The 16,570-nt window shown below is 44.8% G+C and overlaps 1 protein-coding gene across 1 annotated transcript in view; it reads left to right on the top strand.

Annotated features, from left to right (window-relative positions):
* Window positions 1-14,088, top strand: part of LOC134359981 (complement component C8 gamma chain-like) — a 42,958-nt gene extending 28,870 nt beyond the window's left edge. The window contains exon 8 of the mRNA XM_063073910.1: window positions 4,562-14,088. Within this exon, the coding sequence (XP_062929980.1) occupies window positions 4,562-4,584 (23 nt within the window). The 3' untranslated portion in view covers window positions 4,585-14,088. The remainder of the gene's footprint in view (window positions 1-4,561) is intronic.
* The last annotated feature ends 2,482 nt before the right edge of the window (window positions 14,089-16,570 follow it).

Here is a 16,570-nt window from a genome sequence, read left to right as displayed (position 1 = left end):
AGAGGAGAGACCATACTTGATTTGGTATTGGGAAATGAACCTGGTCAGGAGTCAGATCTCTCAGTGGAAGAGCATTTTGGAGATTGTGATCATAATTCTATCTCCTTTACCATAGCATTGGAGAGGGATAGGAACAGATAAGTTAGGAAAGCATTTAATTGAAATAAGGGGAAGTATGAGGTTTTCAGGCAGGAACTTGGAAGCATAAATTGGGAACAGATGTTCTCAGGGAAATGTAAGGCAGAAATGTGGCAAATGTTCAGGGGATATTTGTGTGGAGTTCTGCATAGGTAAATTCCAATGAGACAGGGAATGGATGGTAGGGTAGAGGAACCATGGTATACAAAGGCTGGTGTAAATGTAGTCAAGAAGAAAAGAAAAGCTTATGAAAGGTTCAAAAAACTTGGTAATGATAGAGATCTGGAGGATTATAAGGCTAGCAGGAAGGAGCTTAAGAACGAAATTAGGAGAGCCAGAAAGGGCCATGAGAAGGCCTTGGCGGACAGGATTATGGAAAACCTCAAGGCATTCTACAAGTATGTGAAGAGCAAGAGGATAAGATGTGAGAGAATAGGACCAATCAAATGTGACAGTGGAAAAATGTGTATGGAGCCAGAGGAGATAGCAGAGGTACTTAATAAGTACTTTGCTTCAGTATTCACTACGGAAAAGGATTTTGGCGATTGTAGGGATGGCTTACAGCGGACTGAAAAGCTTGAGCATGTAGACATTAAGAAAGAGGATGTGCTGGAGCTTTTGGAAAGCATCAAGTTGGATAAGTCACTGGGAATGGATGGGATGTACCCCAGGCTCCTGTGGGAGGTGAGGGAGGGAATTGCTGAGCCTCTAGTGATGATCTTTGCATCATCAATGAGGACGGGTGAGGTTCTGGAGCATTGGAGGGTTGTGGATGTTGTTCCCTTATTCAAGAAAGGGAGTAGAGATAGCCCAGGAAATTACAGACCAGTGAGACTTTCTGCAGTAGATGGCAAGTTGATGGAAAAGATCCTGAGAGGCAGGATTTATGAACATTTGGAGAGGCATAATATGATTAGGAATAGTCAGCATGGCTTTGTCAAAGGCAGGTCGTGCCTTATGAGCCTGATTGAATTTTTTGAGGATGTGACTAAACACATTGATGAAGGTAGAGCAGTAGATGTAGGGTATATGGATTTCAGCAAGGAATTTGATAAGGTACCCCATGCAAGGCTTATCGAGAAAGTAAGGAGGCATGGGATCCAAGGGGACCTTGCTTTGTGGATCCAGAATTGGCTTGCCCACAGAAGGCAAAAAGTGGTTGTAGACAGGTCATATTCTGCATGGAGGTCGGTGACCAGTGGTGTGCCTCAGGGATCTGTTCTGGTACCCCTACTCTTTGTGATTTTTATAAATCACCTAGATGAGGCAGAGGAGGGATGGGTTAGTAAACTGGCTGATGACACAAAAGTTGGGGGTGTTGTGGATAGTGTGGAGGGCTGTCAGAGATTACAACGGGACATCGATAGGATGCAAAAATGGGCTGAGAAGAGGCAGATGGAGTTCAACCCAGATAAGTGTGAGGTGGTTCATTTTGGTAGGTCAAATATGATGGCAGAATCTAGTATTAATGGTAAGTGTGGAGGATCAGAGGGATCTTGGGGTCCAAGTCCCTAGGACACTCAAAGCTGCTATGCAAGTTGACAGTCTGGTTAAGAAAGCATATGATGCACTGGCCTTCATCAATTGTGGGATTGAGTTTGGGAGTAGAGAGGTAATGTTGTAGCTATATAGGACCCTGGTCAGACCCCACTTGGAGTACTGGTCGCCTCATTACAGGAATGATGTGGAGACCATGGAAAGGATGCAGAGGAGATTTACAAGGATGTTGCCTGGATTGGGGAACATGCCTTATGAGAACAGGTTGAGTGAACTCAGCCTTTTCTCCTTGGAGCGACGGAGGATGAGAAGAGACCTGAAAGAGGTTTATAAGATGATGAGAGGCATTGATCGTGTGGATAGTCATAAGCTTTTTCCCAGGGCAGAAATAGCCTGTATTGTGGTGTAGGCTTTCTATGTTTCTATGTTTCTATAACTCTCTGTCCTGCTCTCTCCTCTTAGCACTGCATCGATTCCAAACTAATCTCTCCTATCGCCTCTCTCTCCGGAGGTCTTTGGCTGAATAACTGTCAGTAAATGGTTCATAACCTGAATAAAGTGAAACTCCACTCATGAAATAACACAGCTTTGAGAAAACAGGTTGTTGGTAAACATGTTAAGGACCTCAACAAGCAGGTAATTTGATACTGAGCTTTGCAAATGAGTAAGACTATAATTAAACAAAAGTGCCCATGGTAAATGGGTGAGGCCTGCAGTAAAGCAGTCATATCCCAGGTAAATGGATAATGTCTCTCATAACTGGTAACTGGCATTGTGAATAGATTAACATCTCCACCGAATATGACTCCGAGTAAATTGGAAAGTTTGCCAATCATGGGCTAATTGACTGCATAATCCAACCTAATTCATTGATAACTAACACCCTTCATTGCCTTGAGGTTGGGAGACAATGATTGCCATCTCCAAGCTGCTTCCCATAGGTTCCAGTCTTCCAGTGTTGTCCTCACCTGTCTCTCCCATCCCTCAGAGACTGCTGAGCCTCTGGCTAGGATCTTTATGTCTTCGTTGTCTATGGGAATGGTATCAGAGGATTGGAGGGAGGTGAATGTTGTCCCTTTGTTCAAAAAAGGTAGTAGGGATAGCCCGGGTAACTATAGACCAGTGAGCCTTACGTCTGTGGTGAGACAGCTGTTGGAAAAAATTCTTAGAGATAGGATCTATGGGCATTTAGAGAATCATGGTCTGATCAGGGACAGTCAGCATGGCTTTGTGAAGGGCAGATCGTGTCTAACAAGCCTGATAGAGTTCTTTGAAGAGGTGACCAGGCATATAGATGAGGGTAGTTCAGTGGATGTGATCTACATGGATTTTAGTAAGGCATTTGACAAGGATCCACATGGTAGGCTTATTCAGAAAGTCAGAAGGCATAGGATCCAGGGAAGTTTGGCCAGGTAGATTCAGAATTGGCTCGCCTGCAGAAAGCAGAGGGTCGTGGTGGAGGGAGTACATTCGGATTGGGGGGTTGTGACTAGTGGTGTCCCACAAAGATCTGTTCTGGGACCTTTACTTTTCGTGATTTTTATTAACGACCTGGATGTGGGAGTAGAAGGATGGGTTGGCAAGTTTGCAGACAACACAAAGGTTGGTGGTGTTGTGGATAGTATAGAGGATTGTCAAAAATTGCAGAGAGACATTAATAAGATGCAGAAGTGGGCTGAGAAGTGGCAGATGGAGTTCAACCCGGAGAAGTGTGAGGTGGTACACTTTGGAAGGACAAACTCCAAGGCAGAGTACAAAGTGATACTTGTAAGTGTGGAGGAGCAGAAGGATCTGGGGGTACATGTCCACAGATCCCTGAAAGTTGCCTCACAGGTAGATTGGGTGTTTAAGAAAGCTTACGGAATGTTAGCTTTCATAAGTCGAGGGATAGAGTTTAAGAGTCGCGGGGTAATGATGCAGCTCTATAAAACTCTGGTTAGGCCACACTTGGAGTATTGTGTCCAGTTCTGGTCGCCTCACTATAGGAAGGATGTGGAAGCATTGGAAAGGGTACAGAGGAGATTTACCAGGATGCTGCCTGGTTTAGAGAGTATGGATTATGATCAGAGATTAAGGGAGCTAGGGCTTTACTCTCTGGAGAGAAGGAGGATGAGAGGAGACATGATAGAGGTATACGAGATATTCAGAGGAATAGATAGAGTGGACAGCCAGCGCCCCTTCCCCAGGGCACCATTGCTCAATACAAGAGGACATGGCTTTAAGGTAATGGGTGGGAAGTTCAAGGGGGATATTAGAGGAAGGTTTTTTACTCAGAGAGTGGTTGGTGCGTGGAATACACTGCCTGAATCAGTGGTGGAGGCAGATACACGTGAAATTTAAGAGACTACTAGACAGGTATATGGAGGAATTTAAGGTGGGGGATTATAAGGGAGGCAGGGTTTAAGGGTTGGCACAACAATGTGGGCCGAAGGGCCTGTACTGTGTTGTACTATTCTATGTTTGAAGTTCAACTATCTCAGTGAAAAAAGTTGTGAGTTCAGGTGGTCTCTTTCTGCACATAGCAAGGCATTTAAGGATCACACATCAAAGTTGCTGGTGAACGCAGCAGGCCAGGCAGCATCTGTAGGAAGAGGTGCAGTCGACGTTTCCGGCTGAGACCCTTCGTCAGGACTAACTGAAGGCATTTAAGGATGAAGGATTTGTGATTTGCATCTTCAAAGTCATAGCAAGCTGACCAGGATCAACACCGAGCTGTCACCTGGAGCGAAAGATTATTGCTGTCAGTTTCTGACAATCTTTATTCCCCGAGCTTTTGGTTTAAAAACCATAAAATATAGTGATCATATAAAACCCATATGTGGGAGGACAAGCAGTTGTTGGGAATACCCAAGTAACAGGGTCCAGCTGCAACTCTGTGGCTTTACTGTGTTAGTTTTGAGTTGTTGCTTTTGTTTTGCCTCAACAGATGACGATTTTGGAAAATCTTAAAGCCAGATGCGTTGAGCCATGCTCACTCTGCCCGCAGATGGTTTGTGATTTCTCTACTGATGGATCTGATCAGCACCCTGCCAATTGATCAAATAAAGTTGGGCATGGCATTAAATCCTGGTGATCTCCTTTACTCCTGTAGTCACTTGCCCTTCTATCTAGAATCTATGGCAGAGGGATTTCCTTTAGTCAGGAGTTCCTGACCATCCGTGTGGCTGGCAGAGCTGAAGGAGGAAGGAAATCTGGTAACAGAATCTACTTCTGAACTTCTATCGAGGCAAGGACTGGACCATTAGTTTCTGGTACATTGCAACAGTCTTTGTCCCATGTCTGCTGCTGATGGTTCTCAAGTTGATCCTGAGGAAGAAGCAGGGGAAATTGTGCCCCTCGGTAAATTCATGAGCTGTGTGACTAAACCACATGATTCATCTTTTACAATCGTGGCTGCACCACTTCTCCAGAGTTGCCATCTTACCTCTTCCACTTTTGACCTCATTACGAACCACTTCTTCAGTCACCTTTTCCAACCATCTTCCTTCTTCCACCTCCAACACTTCCCTAACCACCTTCTCCTCTGACTTCCCTCGACTCACTGAGTAATGATAATGAGACAGTACCGGTACACATAAGCATTAAGGAATACTTCCAGATGAGACATGGAGCAGGGAAATAGTGGTTAAAAATAGACTTGAAGGTTGTATCTGAAGTGTTCATAACACGGTGAATGTCATGAATAGAAACAAATGAATACAATCAAATTTACATTGTGCAGATGTAGTTGCAAATTGACCAACATTGGAAATTAAATATTCCAGGATACTTGGGTTTTGGAAGGGAAAAGGGAGATGTCAGGGGTGAGTGCGTGGAATGGGCTGCTGGTGACGGTGGTGGAGGCTGATATGATAGAGTCTTTTATGAGACTCCAGGATAGGTACATGGAGCTTAGAAAAATAGAGGGCTATGGGTAACCCTAGGTAATTTCTAAGGTAGGGACATGTTTGGCACAGCTTTGTGGGCCAAAGGACCTGTATTGTGCTGTAGGTTTTCTGTGTTTCTATGTTTCTATGTAAAATGCAAACGGAGGAATGTCCCTGGAAAGAAAGGTATTTGAAGGATGATATTGGATGGAGAATAAAGTATAATTAACTTTGGAGGAACTAGGAAGCAGTGAGGGCAGACGTCATTTGTGCACAGGCTCCCGACCAGGAGTGATAATGCAGGACAAAGCATAAGGCAGAAAATGTAACAGGGTTAATACAATCATTGCCAGGGACTTTAATGTGAGCATAAACTGGACAAACCAAATAGTGTCGAAGTGAAATTAATCAAGTGTGTATGGGGTAGTTTCTGTGTCAGAATATTGAACATAGTTTTCCAGTTTAAGGTGGTGCTGGTGAATTTCAGCAACTACTTGCTGAGGCCAATGAAACAAAGAAAACAACTCAGTACTTTGTTAATCGCACCTTTTCTGTTAAAAGATCACCGCAAACAATAGCCTGCAACTTCCCTTTGGCTGGAGGCAATTCAATGCGGCAGTACTGATGTGAGGCGAGGCAGCAGGAAAGACGCAAGGTTCGATGGATTTAAGCTGAAATGGAAAGGTTGGGTACAGGCTGAATCGAGGTGGCAGAATCCAGGCCCCAGAGCATATCAAAGCAACACAACCCGACGTTTGGATAACGATTTAAGTGCCAGGTGACCAAGTCTGGAAAGGTCAGGCACAGGCTGAATCAAGGCAGTGGGGCCCAGGCCCCAGAGTGTATCCAAGCCTCTGAACCCAATGTTGAGATGATGATTTAAGTGCCAGGCCAGACTGAAAAGGTCAGGGTATCAGGGCCCGAGGCGAGGGTCAGGCTGGTTCAGCTACCTGCAGTTATGGGATGCTCTGGGATTTAGACGCTCTAACTTCCCAGAGTACGGATAACTGGCGCGGCCCTTTTAAGGGTCTGGGATGGTCCCACTAATCATGGGTGCCAAGAATCGTATATTTAAGGAACATCTGAACTGAGGTTCGGTGCTCAGTTGTAGGCCCTACTAGTGATTTCGTCTAGCGATTCTTTTATGCCCAGTTCTCGATCCTGGCTTCGGACACTCCAGCATCTGGGCCCTAACCATCCTCGTCAAGCACTCTTGTCACAGTAAGATTGAGCCAACATGGACCCAGTGGGGTATCAGAGCCTTTCGTCAGCTGTAGCCAACAACAGCAAGACAACCTCAACACAGAACCTGGAGATGCACGAGCCCGAGGTCGCTATGTGTCAGCTAATGCAGGGAGGAAGCCAAAGTCGCTCACGTGAGGCTGTTGGTCGCACTGCGGAGTCTGTACATCTTCCAACCCTAGAGAGATTCGATGGCGACCCAGGTTCCTGTCACCACTTCCTCGTCCAGTACTCATTAGTGTTTGAACTCCAGCCACCTGCGTTCCCTCCGGAGTGTGGAAAGGTGGCCTTCAGTATCTCTCTTCTGACTGGCAGAGCCCTGGCCTGGGCCACCGCGCATTGGGATCATAGGTCAAGGATTTGCTCGGATTCGTGGCTGCCATGAGGAAGGTGTTTCATCACCCGACCGGACCGCCTGATGAAGATTCAGTGAGGAGTGACGGTCAGCAGCCGACTATCTGCCAGGAGAGTGATTGGAACAGGGAGGCCTTGGCCACGCTATATTGCCATGGACTTTGAGATGAACTGAAGGATGCCCTTGCCTTGGGAGAGCCAGCAGATAATTTAGTTCTTATCGGCCAGTTTATCTGTCTGGCCGAGCAAAAGTTCAGGAGGGTGAAGCCAGCCAATCTGAGCCCAGTCCCTACGAATTGCAGTACCACTCCCAACCTCAGACCACGACCAGCCCATCGCCTACTCAAGACCCAGCTAGCCCATGCAGGTCAGTTGCACTAGACTCTCCGATGAGAGATCCCCGCATCAGAGTTAAGGTTGCTGCTTTTACTGCATGAGCAGGTCACCTGTAGGTCGAATGTCTGAAGCTGCAGTCACCTAGGGAACTATAAGACCACCTATTGTCGGGAAGACTGACAGTAGCACCCACTATGCCCAATCCCCACAGATTCTGGTTTCCTACTGAAGGTGGAATTCACCTGGGACAAGAACTCGAGGCAGGTGAAGGTATTTGTTGACTCTAGGGCAGTGGGCAATTTTCTGGATTTAGGAACTGCCCGTCGGTTCGACATGCCGCTGCGAGAGTTGATCCCGCCCATGCCCGCAGCTGTCTTGGACGGCCACCCACTGGGTTCCGGGCAGATCCAGCAACAAACTGTGGTCTTGTGGATGAGGATGGGAAATCATGTGGAAGACTTTCGTTTCTACATTATTGACTCACCACTCATACCCCTGATCCTTGGGTACCCTTGGCTGTCCCAGCATAACCCATTCGCGGACTCGAGGGAGGGGAGGATTATTGCCCGGTCCAGTTATTGTAAGAGGGTTTGTTTGAGGCATGGTGTTCTGACACCGAGACACTCCCGTGACCCTCGCTGGGCAGATATGCCCCACCTCTCTGGATCCATTTTCAGACACACTCACTCTAACAGAGCAGGATAACAGAGATGCTAATTCCCAGGGACGGCCTGTAAACGAGGGGAGATTGTGGGGAGAATGAGAAGGGGGATGTGAGAAGGATTTTGCGGTATCAGCAAGTGATGAAGTTCAGTAGCCACTGCAGTGTCACAGCCACAGACTGTGCATTACTCAACCCTGACAATGAGGGAAGAGGGCAGTGACTGCGTTGGAAAGGTTTGGTGATAAACTTACTAATGTGGCATGTGTATCTGGACATTAGGGTGAGCGGGCAGGGTTTTAGGTGAAGGGAAGTTATGTATTGGTCAGGATGCACTCCAGTTGTTAAGAGGGGAGATTGATGATTTACTTACTGACTTGATGGCCATTGAACTTCTCACACAGATCGATATCCTTCACTGTGACGCTGACCCCCAGTTCATCCCAGACTCATTGCCAACTGGCTTGGAGCTGGATGACGTTCTGGCCCCCTCTCTCCTCCTCTCTTTTATTCACACTCCTGTGTACCGTCCGGCCTGCCCAACATTCTACCCCGTGCTCTTTAAATATCCCATTCTCTTGTCACTGTCGACATACTGTACCTTCACAAGCTTTCTTGTGAGAATTTCCTCTCCCTCCCCAACCTGAGTCTTACTGTTGGTCTAATCTCATTCCCCGTCCCTCTTCACCAGCCCCACGATATCCCACCCAGCACACTTCCTGCCATTCGTTGTTTTATTTTACACTCTTCTGCATTTGCATTTGTCTGGTTCACACACTCTGCGTATTCAATAAATATCTCAGAAACTCCAGTTTCGCTTTCCGCTCACTTCCCCTGACCTTTCCCACTCAGCATTTTCACTATGACTTCCCAACTTCCCCTTCTATCCTTAAACACAAAGGATCATTTTGTTTCCTGCCTGCTCCACATTTCCCTGTAAGACCCCGGCTCCTTCCCCACTGCTGGCAGATCTCTCAATCAGTCACCCCTTTCACATCCCTTCCCAGTGGCGCGCCACTGTCCCAGATCTGAGCCCCGCCTCTCTCAGGTACTCCAATGTTGTCCCTTCAGCATTTCTTTCTGCATTACAGTCTTTGTCCACTCTGTCGTGCTGTATTTGTCACTTTACTTATTGTTACGTTTATTATTACCAGAGCATTGTTTACGCTGTGAGTTTCACCTGAGCAATGAATTTCCTTGCACCCACATTACTAATCTGTAATCTGCAGATTTTATCCCATGTAATTCCACACTCAAGATATTGTTCAGACCCCTCTCATTCACACTCTTCTTTTAGCCCTCCTCCCCACAAACTCTCCACCTTCAGCAATGATCACTCCGTCCATGATTCCTTTGTCCATTCGTCCCTCCTCACTAATCTGCCTCCCTGCACTTATCCCTAAAAGTGGGTACTCCTGCCCACTCACCTCCTCCCTCACCACCATTCCGGGTCCCGAACCGTCCTTCTGGGTGAGGCAACACTTCGCCTGTGAATCTGCTGCGGTCACCCGTAGGGTCTGGTGCTCCCAGTGGAACCTCCCTTGCGTTGGAGAGATCTGTCATAAATAGGGGGACTGCTCCGTCGAACACCTCCACTCCATCCGTCAAATCAGAACTTCCTGGTGGCAAACCATTTTCATTCCACTTCCCATTCCCATTCCAATATGTCAGTTCATGACTTCCAACTTGACATCTTCCTGATATCCCCACTGTCACTGACGCCAGTCCCCAGACAATTCACTCACTCTATGTGGTATCAAGAATTGGCTGAGATCACTGGGTACAGCAAAAACTCCAGAACCTGATGACTTCCCAGCAGCTGTACCGAAGAGCAGTCCTCCAGGACTCGCTCCACCTCCAGTTAAACCTGCATGATTACCTGCGCCCCCCCCCCCCGCATTCAGTTTACACTGTTATCACACTGATTATGGAAAATAGGCGGACTGGGCAGTAAACTGATAAAGGCCCAGTGAGAGGCCATCGAGCAGCACTCACTCAACAATAACCTGCTCATGGATGCTCATTTTGGGTTTCATCAAGACCTTTAGACCACAAGACAAGACAAAGGAGCAGAAGACGGCCATTCGGCCCATCAAGTCTGCTCCGCCATTTTATCATGAGTTGATCCATTCTCCCGTTTAGTCTCACTCCCCCGCCTTCTCACCATAACCTTTGATGCCCTGGCTACTCAGATACCTATCAATCTCTGCCTTAAATACACCCAATGACTTGGCCTCCACTGCTGCCGTGGCAACAAATTCCATAGATTCACCACCCTCTGGCTAAAAAAATTTCTCCGCATCTCTGTTCTGAATGGGTGCCCTTCAATCCTTAAGTCATGACCTCTTGTACTAGACTCCTCCATCATGGGAATCAACTTTGCCACATCCACTCTGTCCATGCCTTGCAACATTCGAAATATTTCTATGAGGTCCCCCCTCATTCTTCTAAGCTCCAAGGAATACAGTCCAAGAGCAGACAGGCGTTCCTCATATGTTAACCGTCTCATTGCCGGAATCATTCTAATGAATCTTCCCTGTACCCTTTCCAATGTCAGCACATCCTTTCTTAAATAAGGAGCCCAAAACTGCTCACAGTATTCCAAGTGAGGTCTTACCAGTGCCTTATAGAGCCTCAACATCACACCCCTGCTCCTATACTCTACTCCTCTAGAAATTAATGCCAATATTGCATTCACCTTCTTCACCACTGACTCAACCTGGAGGTTAACCTTAAGGGTATCCTGCATGAGGACTCCCAAGTCCCATTGCATCTCAGAACTTTGAATTCTCTCCCCATTTAAATAATAGCCTGCCCATTTATTTCTTCTGCCAAAGTCCAAACATGGATCAAAAAGATGCATTCCAGACATGAGGCGAGAGTGACAGCCCTCAAGAACAATTCATCCTTTGTCTGTGTGCCAACAAGGAGCCCTGGTCCAACTGGAGTCATTGGACATCAGAGGGACAACAGTCCAATGGCTGGAGTCTCAAAGGAAGCTGTGTTCTGTATGTAACACCCTGGTTACAGCTTTACTGCTACACTGCAGGTATTCCATTTTTAGCAGTTCTGTAAGAGCAGTCTGTTCTGCTTTCAGCCTGTCTGGGTTACTGCTGAAGATAAGGGATGCCGAGGAATGTGTGTTATCCATTCAGGAAGGTTGGTCTTGGTTTTCTTTTGTTCGGTGGGAGATGGAGAGAGAAGACGCTGGAGAGAACCGGTCGTAGGATTTGACCTGGTGGGGATTCGTGATTCAATGGAGTCAGGTGCCGAGATCGACTGAGGATCGGTGAATATGAGTTTTAGGAAGAGTTGAGCTCCAACTTGTGCACATTTGACTGTCAAATTATAATGGGTCCTTTTTGTTTGTTTTCCTTTCTTTTCTTTACTAACCCTTTAGTTAAGTTAAGATTCATAAATATAATTCCTTTATTTGTACGCAGTGTGCTGTCTGTTGTTTCTGGCAGTGAGTTGTAACAGGGCTGCAGATAATACAGCATCCACACAAACCAGGGTTTGGGCTGGGAGAGCCATCTCAATTTCACTGGTTTGGTGGGACCGGAGTGTGTCTTCCCTGGACTTACGCAGCCAGGGAAACCAGCTGGGTTTCATGTATTTAATATTTCAGTAAGAGTTGAGTAACATTGTAAATACATTGTTTGATTAAGCATTCTTTGTTCTTTACATAATTCATTACAGGTTATACAGTATGTAAAAGTATGCAAATGGCCTCTATCATTACACTGACACGTCATAAGTGTGCATCTCATTAAAGTGAAAACAAAACTAAAGTAAACACTTTATTCCAGGCTCTATGTATTCCTTTCGATAAGTTTTATGTTTTGGAGTTACAAAACATAACAGTGGTGATGAGGTAATTTTGGGATGAACCTGAGATGACTACCTACCTGTTGAAGTGCAGTGCGACATTCCAGTTTTTAAAAAAGGCAGAAAAGGGCCAAATTCATGAGTTCATTAACAGTGAGTAGCAGTTGAAAATAATAATAAATTTAAAATATTCAGAAGTAGCTAACTACATCAGAAAGATACACATGTTTGATTGCACAAGAGATAACTGGATATTGTATGCCAAGCAAATTGAGCAGTATTTAAAAGCAAATGCAATATCCGATTAAAAGTGAGTGCCAATTTTGCTGAGAGCATTAGATGGGAAAGCATACAGTTTGCTTAGAAGTTTATCTGTTTGAAGCAAACCAGTCAAAATTAACACTGCTGATATCATGAAAGTAATGCAGGAATATTTAGAACTGAAACCATCGTTGATTGCAGAACATTCTAGCTTTCATAAGCAGATAAAAAAAGGAAGGGGAGTTCATTTTCAGCATATGTGGCTGAATCGAAGAGATTGTCAAAGCATTATCAGTTTAATGATGGGCTTAATGATGCACTGAAAGATTGTTTAGTTTTTTTGGAATCTTACAAGAATACATTCAAAAATGGCTCCTAACTGAAGCACAACTCATATTTAAAAGAGCAGTTGAAATTGCTGTTTCAATGGAAACAGCAGACACAGAACACAATCGAGTAGCAGTCAGGAATGAAAGTGAGCATGAACAGATTTGCAGCGCCTAACGAGAAACCGGCCTGGCTGAACAAATTGTGTTACCATTGTGGCAGGAACTCACATACATCAGACCGATGTAGATTTAAAGGTGAAGCTTGCGGAAAATGCAACAAAGTAGGACATATATAAAGAGCATGTTGGGCCAACAAAAATAAATGGACTGCACAGAAAAAAAAGATAAAGTCAAGTAGTAGTTTCAAAAAGAGCACCAACTGCATGCTGTTGATGAAAAATCTGATAATGATGAGAGTGAAACAGGACTTGGTAGCCTTGAGATTTAGAGTGTGAAAACTAACAATAGCCAAACAATATGGCTTACACCAGAAGTAAGCAGCAAATTAATTAAAATAGAATTGAACACTGGCTCGGCTGTTCCAGTCATTCCACAAAATGAATTTGAACAGCATTTCAAAAATAATGAACTGAAGCCTGTAGATAACTAACTAAGAACTTACTTTGGAGAAAAGATACTACCTGTGGGAATGACATTTGTAACAGTGAAATACAACAACCAACAAGCCACATTGGGCTTGTATGTGGTAAAAACAGGAAGGCCAGCATTGTGGGGACATGATTAGCTGAGACAACTACGACTCAATTAGAGATTTACCCACCATTTGCATTCCACATCCCCTACAACAGAGTTGACTGAACGCAAATTAAGAAAGGTACTGGGTGATGCCATGCCAGTGTTCAAGGATGGCATTAAAAAACTCAAGTATATGGGTAAAATAGTATTGAATGAAAATGGCACATCCAAGTTTTATAAAGCCATCTGATTCCTTATATCGTCCATGATAAAGTAACTAGTGAGGTTGATCACATGAAGATCACATGAAGACTGAAGGAATACTTTCCAAGGTTGAGTGGAGTCCGTGGGCAATGCCAGTGGTTCCAATAGCCAAGAAGGATGGGTCTGTCAGGACCTGTGGCATTCTATATCGAGGTTGAGTTTACTGCTAAGCAGGGAAAATGTATTGTGTATTTAGTATTTCAGTAGTCTTTGAGTAATATTGTAAATATACTGTTTGATTAAGTATTCTTTGTTGCTTGCATAATTCATTATGGATTATATGTAAAAGTACATGAATAACATACGTCATTATACCACCACGTCTCCATGAAAGTAAAAACAAAACTAGAGAACACCCGTGATTCCCAGCTCCGTGTTTTCCTTTCAATTAGTTTTATGTTTTGGAGTTCCAAAACATCACAAGATGGCTGCGTTTTCTGGAGCTTCCACGGTTACAGATTATTTCTGGTTATTGTTCCAACGGGCACTGGCCATCTTCGTTTCCCATGGCATTCAATATTTCTGTTTGTGGTTTCCATTATTTCTTGGTATGTGTCCCACAGGCACTGACCACTGCTTGTTGTGATCTTCAAGGCACTGGTGAGTTCTGGGTATGGTTTCCACGGGCAATGCTTACTTCTGGGATGGTTTCCATTGGCACTGTTTGCTTTCTTATTATTTCATGGTACAAAATGAGACAGAGCACAAGTAGGCCATTCGGCCCTTCAATTCTACACAATCATGCTGATCTTCCAAATTCAACGTCCTTTCTCTGCTTTCCTCTCATATTCATTGATCACTTTGGTTGATAGTATTAGATACAGCTCCTTCTTGAATATATTTAATAATTTATCTTCATCTGCTTTCTGTGTTAGAGAATTCTGTAGGGTCACATGATACATGAAGGAATTTCTCCTCATCATAGTCCTAACTGGCTTACCCTAAATCCTAATTTCTGGCTCTGGACCTCCTCATGACTGTGAATATTGTTTCTGCATCTAATCTATTCAATCACCTTCCAGGCATTCTAGGAATGGATAAGTTTCAATAGGTAATTTCATCCTCCTAATGTCCAGTAAATATAAGCACAATTATCACAACCATTCTTCAACATTCGTCCTTCTATACCATGCCTAGGATCTGTTTGGTGAATCTTTGTTGATCTCCCTCTACAGCAAGAACACCCTCCCTCAGAAGCTGTGTGTTCAAAGCTGCACTTAGTGAGCTGCCCTCACTAAGGCCCTGTGCGGTCTGCTCCTGTACTCGAATCCCCTCATGCTGAATGTTGGTAGAGCCTTCGCCTTCTTCACCACCTGTTTCACTGCATGCACTGCCTCTGAGACAGGTGTACAATGACAGCCAGCTCTTGCTGCAGTCCCCCCTTTCCGTCTCCATCACTGCTCAGAAAACAATCTGCCTTCCTGTTCTTTTGCCATCTCACATTTAGACTCATTCCACAGCATCCATCCATGCAGTTGCTTCCTCACCCAATCTACACAAAGCACTCTGGAGCCTCTCTGTGTCCTCCTCACATTTCACCCTCACACGCTCCCCCACACAGCAGCATTGATTATTTCTTGTCCATCATTTCCATCAGTCTATTTTCTGAGGATTGTTTCCACAGGCACTGACTACTTTTGGATATGGCTTCCACGGAGACTCACTACTTCTGGGAATGGTTGCCAAGGGTACCAGCTACTTCTGGGAATGTTTTCCATGAGCACTGTACCTCTGGGTGTTTCCATGGGCACTGACTGTGCCTGGGAATACTTTCCATGGCCAATGATTAGTTTTGAGTGGGATGCAACTCGCTGGGGGTCTGCAAGTGTGGTTCAGGGCAAGTCAAAATCTCGCAGGTTATTGGGCTGTATTAATAAAGGCATTGTGTCCATTTTCAAGGATGTAGTGATGATCCTTGAGAGACCAATGGTTCAGCCAGAATGCGAATACTTTGTCCACATCCTGCCACTGCACTTTAAGACTGATGTAAAGGCGTGGAGGGAGGTATGGAGAGAGATTACTAAGATGGAGGGTCTGAGTTGGAGAAGCTAGGATTGTTCCCCTTAGAACTGAGGACGTTGTAAGGAGATCTGATCGAGATATCCTAAATTGTGCAAGGATTGGACTGAGTAGGTAACGAGAAACAGTTCCCATTTCAAGAAACCTGGAGCACAGAATGCATTGGATTGAAGGAGGCTACAGAGGGTTGTAGACTGTAACAGCTCATCACAGGATTGACCCTCCCCACCAATAGGGTAAATTCTATTGAATTATGATCATGATCACCTCAGGTTTCTTTTACCTTAAGTTTTCTAATCAAATATGGTTCATTGCATAACACCAAATCTGGAATTGCGTTTTTCCCTAGTGGAATTGACCAAAGCTGTTCTAAAATGCTTTCTTGTAGTCATTCTACAAATCCCTTCACTGGAATCCAGCACCAATCTGATTTTCCCAATCTACATGCATATTGAAATTCCCCATAACTATTGTAACGTTGCCCTTTTTACTCACCTTTTCTATCTCCCATTGTAGTTTGTACCCCACATCCTGGCTATTGTTCAGAGGCCTGTAAGAAACACCCATCAGGGTCTTTTTACCCTTACAGTTTCTTAACTCTACGCACAAGAATTCTAAATCTTTTCATCCTATGCCACTTTCTTCGAAGGATTTGACTTCATTTGTTTCACCTTCTTGGTTCCCCTTCCTAACTTTTCAATAAAGTGTTTGGCACCCGGCCATGATCTTCTTTCAACCATGACTCTGTGATGCCTACAATGGCTTTCCTGCCAATTTCTAACTGCACTGTAAGCTCACCTACCTTATTTCATACACTGCATGCATTTGAATCTAACTCCTTCAGTCCTATATCCACAACCCTTCTTCTTACTTTTATCTGCATTTTGTCCAAAATTAAACTCTTATCCCCTTTTATATTTCCCTGTCTTATTACAGTATTTATCCTGCATACTTCAGTAAGCTTTCCTGCAATTTAATTCCCTTTCAAGGTGTTGAAAGCACTCCCATCCCCCTCGCCCTTGAACCTTTGCAATCCCCTCAGTGTTGTTGGGGAGGGGTCTCCAGGACTTACACCCAGT

The sequence above is a fragment of the Mobula hypostoma genome, chromosome 21 (assembly GCF_963921235.1).
Source record: "Mobula hypostoma chromosome 21, sMobHyp1.1, whole genome shotgun sequence".
NCBI classification, from domain to species: Eukaryota; Metazoa; Chordata; class Chondrichthyes; order Myliobatiformes; family Myliobatidae; genus Mobula; species Mobula hypostoma.
This window is presented reverse-complemented; position numbering and strand designations above follow the sequence as displayed.